The sequence below is a fragment of the Carassius carassius genome, chromosome 7 (genome assembly GCF_963082965.1).
Source record: "Carassius carassius chromosome 7, fCarCar2.1, whole genome shotgun sequence".
Taxonomy (NCBI): Eukaryota; Metazoa; Chordata; class Actinopteri; order Cypriniformes; family Cyprinidae; genus Carassius; species Carassius carassius.
In genome coordinates this window covers 40,011,819-40,017,691 of record NC_081761.1, presented here as the reverse complement: position 1 = coordinate 40,017,691, position 5,873 = coordinate 40,011,819, and the positions used below count along the sequence as shown (strand labels likewise).

Below are 5,873 nucleotides of genomic sequence, written 5' to 3'. Positions count from 1 at the left end.
GTCCTGGTGGTTTATGTAACCGTGATGGTGCTGCTGTGGTTTGATGAACAGAAGTGAGTGTGTTCAGAGGTGAGCGTGACACTGTGGGAGGGTTTGTGAGGCTCTTCTCCACTAGTTAATGTGTAATCTGAGAGCAGAATAAAGCTGCTGCTGCTGCTCGCTGCCAGTGTTTAGTCTGAGCGTCCCGGAGCAGGAACCATGAGCTACGGTCTGTTCTTCTCTGCTGAAACATGGGCTCTGCTCATTCTGTTTGTGACACTTCTGTTCATGTAAGTGATGCTCTCTTCAACTGAAGAACTAGTTCTAGGTCTGGAATCTAAATAAGAATGAGTCAGTAAGTAATGAGTTCGAAGAATTACAGTCATCTTCTGTCAAAGGTCTAACAGTTTAAACACTCAAAGCAATCAGTAGCAAAATCAGCTGTTTTGTATGTCATAATATCTGTCTAAAAATCTGTTATTCATTTGGTTCTGATATCATTTCCAGATATGGATCCTGGCCTCATGGTGTCTTCAAGAAGCTGGGGATCCCGGGGCCCAAACCTCTGCCGTTCTTCGGAACCATGCTGGAATATAGAAAGGTGTGATATTGTGTTAAACTGAGCTTTGGACACATTTGGATGTTGATGATCTCCTGATTTTCCGTCAGTCTTCAGTTCAGATCTGCTCGCTTTATTGAAGGAATGTGATGTGAATCTGGATGTTGTTACTTCAGCTTCACTTCTTTTCATAGTCCTCTCACAGTGTTTCTTTGATGACTCTTTAGATTCATCTCTAAATGTGAACACATCTGTTATTTTCAGGGGTTTCACAACTTCGATATGGAGTGTTTCAAGAAGTACGGACGAGTCTGGGGGTGAGTGTGAGACTATGAAGCCTCACAGATCAGTCTCAAAGTAAAGAACATCTGACACAAATGAAACAGAACCGATTCAGATGACGACAGTTTGAAACTAGTTGATAAATATGATTGAAGGTTTGACACTGTCTTTATGAGATCAGTGACAAGATTCATAACATCTGTAATGAAGACTCAGAGCAGACAATGATGGTCATTACGAAATACTGAACTGTTCAAAAGTCATGATTATAATGAACTGAATGATTGTTCTCAATTTGATGTTAATATTGCTTGTGTTTCTGGCAGTATTTACGATGCGAGGCAGCCTGTTCTGTGCATCATGGACCTATCCATCATCAAAACCATCCTGGTTAAAGAATGCTACTCTCTCTTCACCAACAGAAGGGTAAAATCATCTTCATATGAAATTAAATCAGCCTCGTCAAAGACTGATTTGATCTGCATTGAATGTAGAGTGATGTACCTTGCTGATGGTCAAAAAGGAAAGGTTATATTTGATTACAAACCAAGAAAATGCAAAAGTTTTGCAAGCAATTGTTTTCAATCACCGTGTCCACGCTGGAACAGTATGTGTTTGTGTTGTGGTTTCACCTGGGTTTGTTCTCTGAACCGGCAGAACTTCCGTCTGAACGGGCCGCTGTACGACGCCGTGTCCATCGTAGAAGACGACGACTGGAGGAGGATCCGCAGTGTCCTCTCGCCCTCCTTCACCAGCGGGAGGTTAAAGGAGGTGCGTGAGTCTGGAGTCACTCACACATACACGTCTTCTGTTTAATAATGCCACAGATAAACCGTCAGTCATCTGAGAGAGAAACCCAGACTGGAGCTGAACTGAGCAAATGATTCACATTATACTTCATTCATGCTTTATTCTATTATCTTTATCTGTATCCTTCTCATGCTTTAAAAGTCCTCTGACAGTTAATATCTCTAGTGATTACATGTTACAGTACTGACAAGATTTCAGCTCAAGATGTAAAATGACTAATTTGTACTACAGAGTCGTTCATGCTGAGCTGCTCAGAGCAATTGATTTACATTATGATTTATTTATGATTTATCTTCTCTTTGTCCATGTCATTCTCATGCTAGCAAGTGTTATAGCTATAGTTAATGTCTCTTATCTGAAGCAGAACTTGAAGGCATTAATACTATGCTGCAGTACAAACATCCAGTACAACATGAGTTCAGTTCATGATATAAAATGACTCATTTGAACTACAGAATGATTCATGCTGAAATGCTCATGCTGAGTATGTGTTGTTTAATTCACTTCAGGCTTGTATTAAAATATAACTGTTACCTGTGTGTGATGAAGATGGTTTGAGTTGACTGATGATGATGATGATGATATATTGCCATTCCTTGCTCTAGATGTTCGGTATCATGAAGACTCACTCTCACACTCTGGTTGATAATCTGGGGAAAACAGCAACGCGAGGAGAAGCCGTGGATATTAAAGAGTGAGACACACATTCAAGATTCTTATATAATATTACATATGGCCTGTTGTTATCTTAATAGATAAGAACAGAGCTGCAATAATATCACTGTAATTACAGACCAAAGGTGTTCAAATGCCTCAGCTATAACCTACAATAACCTATACAGACTTATAATATTCATGGAGATCATTCACTATTTATAGAGAAAATAGGTTATAAGTTTATCAGAGGGCAATATCTCTCTGTGGTCCGCATGTGTTCAGGTTCTTCGGGCCATACAGTATGGATGTGGTGACCAGCACAGCGTTCAGCGTCGACATCGACTCCCTCAACAACCCTAAAGACCCATTTGTGACCAACATCAAGAAAATGCTGAAGTTTGACTTCCTGAACCCTCTGTTCTTGTTCACCGGTAAACAGCTCAACTAGTTCTGTCAGTTCAACAGTGTTTAGTGTAGAAAATGTTGTGACCCTTTTAAATGTCTTCCCCAGCTTTATTTCCTTTCATCATCCCTGTCCTGGACAAAATGGATTATGCCTTCTTCCCGACATCTGTGACGGATTACTTCTACGCTGCCTTGAAGAAGATCAAGTCTGAAAGAGTGGCCAAGGACCACAAGAAGGTACGACAAACACTTCACACGAACAATACCAAAGTCATGGGTTCAATTCCCAGGGATTGCATTATAACTGACAGAAGCATCTGCCAAATGCATGTGTGTAAATATAATCACATGCATCTTCCTGCAGAAGCGAGTGGACTTCCTGCAGCTGATGGTCGACTCTCAGACAGAAGGGAAAACTGAGCATGGAAGCAGCGAGGAACACACAGAGAAAGGTGAAGCATTTCAGGATGATCTTGTGCTGTATTTGAAGAAACATTCCTCACACGGTGTCCTGTGCAGGTCTGAGCGACCACGAGATCCTCTCACAGTCCATGATCTTCATCTTCGCCGGGTACGAGACCAGCAGCAGCACTCTGTCCTTCTTCTTCTACAATCTGGCAACCAACCCAGAGGCCATGAAGAAACTGCAGGAGGAGATCGACCAGACCTTCCCTAATAAGGTAGAGCTCGGAGAACTGAGTGAATCTGTACGTCAGAAGAGTTTAAGAGGTTAAGCTCTGAAATGTGTTGAAGGCTCCGGTGGACTATGAAGGCGTCATGAACATGGAGTATCTGGACGCGGCTCTGAATGAGTCTCTGCGGCTCTTCCCCGTCGCTGGTCGACTCGAGCGGGTCTGTAAGAAAACGGTGGACATCAATGGCCTCCTCGTCCCTAAAGACATGGTGGTGATGATCCCCACATACGCCCTGCACAGAGACCCGGATTATTGGAGCAACCCAGAGAGCTTCAAACCCGAGAGGTCAGGAACCACAAAACACAGCGCTGTAGAGAACTAGAGCCAGATAAACACAGACCTGAGTTAACAACACAGCATCTCAGTGCATCTTCAGAGTGCTGCTTGTTTAAATGCTTCTGCTTCATTCCCAGGTTCACTAAAGACAACAAGGAGTCGATCGACCCCTACATGTACATGCCCTTCGGTCTGGGGCCCAGGAACTGCATCGGGATGAGGTTTGCTCAAGTGACCATGAAGCTGGCCATCGTGGAGATCCTGCAGAGGTTCGACGTCTCCGTGTGTGACCAGACTCAGGTGAGCAGACGGATCCTCCACACTGTCTCACAGGATGACTGCAGTCATTAACTCACGCTCACCTTCTCTTGCTCTTCACAGGTTCCTCTGGAGCTTGGCATCAGCGGTTTCCTTTCTCCCAAAGAGCCCATTAAACTCAAGTTCAAGCCTCGGAAGTTTTCCCTCTCAGAAGATATCTGTAACAACAACACATCGTAGAGCAGCTCTTGAACCACCGTTCATTCGCTGCTCGCTTCTCTTTCAGTCTGAGGAGGAGGTTTGATCTGTCTTTTAAAATAAAAGAATAGACATAGTATGTAGTCTTCAGTGAAGAGGAGGATTCTCTGGGTCTTTCGGACTTGGACTGAGAGACTGGACAGGTTCTCCTGTCATCTGGGACTTTCGGAGAGTGGAAATGATGATGCCATGAGATTTATATTTAGAGGTTTTTCTTTGTGATGATTGAGAAAACTGATTATGTGAGGTTAACCTTGAAAGAAATGAAATAGAAATAGGAAATGAAATGAATCAAATCAATTAAAGCAGATATATATCTGACGTGTGTGTGATGTCTATAACTGTATTCACTGTACAACACAACCTTACATTACGGGATTTGGTTTAATGAGACTGTTTACACAATCATACAGAGTTTAAATAATAATTCAGTGTACAAAGAGAAAATTATGCTTCATTATCACCAAATATTGGATTAAATCTTTTTCATTATGAACACTATAATTGTGACTTTGTGCCATTTTGTACAAGATAAAACATCTCAAAACAAACTTCATTGTTAAACATTAAAGAACAATACTGTGATAAACAGTGCATTTCTTCATATTTTATGTAAAATTACTACTAATATCACTGTGTGCATAGTTATTTTTTCACAAGTTCATCAAACAACCGCAGTAAGAATATTTCATCAAGCACGGTGAGTAATGGCTTCTCCTGTTATTGTTACTTGCACCTCTTGCCACATGTACAGTTTATCTATCTCTGTCGCTAATGAGGGATTCACATGTGATAAATGCAGGGAAATAGTTAGGCTGACAGAGAAGATTTCAGAATTAGAGACACGCATCCAAACTTTAATTGAGGACAGTAAGAATGTTAGGGCTCTAGATACGGCTTTGGATGCGTCTAGCTCAGGGATTCCTGTACATTGTTCGGTTCCGGAAACAGAGCCCCTGCAGCAGGGCAACTGGGTGACGGTGAGGCAGCGTAGTCGTGGGTCAAAACACTGTTCCGATCTGTTCCGATCAAAACATTAAACAGGTTCTCCTCACTCAGTGATGCACCCACTGAGAAACCTGATGAAAGTGCTCTAGTTATTGGTGATTCTATTGTACGGAACGTGAATATAGAGACACCAGCCACCATAGTCAAATGTTTACCGGGAGCCAGAGCGCCTGACATCTTGGCAAATTTAAAAGTGCTGGCTAATGCTAAACGTAAACACAGTAAGATTGTTATTCATGCCGGCGCTAATGATGTTCGACTTCGCCAGTCGGAGATCACTAAAAATAACATTAAAGAGGTGTGTGAACTTGCAAGCACGATGTCAGACACTGTAATATGCTCTGGTCCCCTCCCTGCTTACCGTGGTGATGAGATGCATAGCAGATTGTCATCACTCAATGGCTGGATGTCTAAGTGGTGCCCACAGAATAACATAGGTTTCATAGACAATTGGACAAGCTTTTGTGGCAGACCTGACCTGTTGAAAAGAGATGGTCTTCATCCCTCCTGGGGTGGCGCCACTCTTCTCTCTAGAAATATGGCAAATAGTCTTAGTGTTTATACTTGACTAACTGGGGCCCAGGTCAGGAAGCAGACAGACTGGCTAAACCGACCGTCTGCTAGCTGCCTCCAGTCACAGAGGTCAGTTAATTCTCAGCACATAGAGACTCTTTCACCTAGATATC

General features: G+C 42.5%; 1 protein-coding gene across 1 annotated transcript; it reads left to right on the top strand.

The window, feature by feature from the left end:
* The first annotated feature begins 112 nt into the window (after window positions 1-112).
* On the top strand, window positions 113-4,500 carry LOC132144201 (cytochrome P450 3A30-like). The gene is made up of 13 exons (XM_059554978.1): window positions 113-269; window positions 487-580; window positions 803-855; window positions 1,147-1,246; window positions 1,478-1,591; window positions 2,236-2,324; window positions 2,570-2,718; window positions 2,799-2,929; window positions 3,057-3,144; window positions 3,212-3,372; window positions 3,446-3,672; window positions 3,801-3,963; window positions 4,045-4,500. The coding sequence occupies exons 1-13, from the start codon at window positions 199-201 to the stop codon at window positions 4,159-4,161; spliced, it is 1,557 nt and encodes a 518-aa protein (XP_059410961.1). The 5' UTR covers window positions 113-198; the 3' UTR covers window positions 4,162-4,500.
* Window positions 4,501-5,873: the final 1,373 nt, after the last annotated feature.

What these genes read in the sequence shown, in the direction of transcription:
- LOC132144201 (XM_059554978.1), top strand. Translation starts at nt 199, where the DNA reads ATGAGCTACGGTCTGTTCTTCTCTGCTGAAACATGGGCTCTGCTCATT. An exon ending in CCATGCTGGAATATAGAAAG is followed by an intron (nt 581 to 802) that starts GTGTGATATTGT and finishes TGTTATTTTCAG; the next exon opens with GGGTTTCACAACTTCGATAT. An exon ending in GAGAGCTTCAAACCCGAGAG is followed by an intron (nt 3,673 to 3,800) that starts GTCAGGAACCAC and finishes CTTCATTCCCAG; the next exon opens with GTTCACTAAAGACAACAAGG.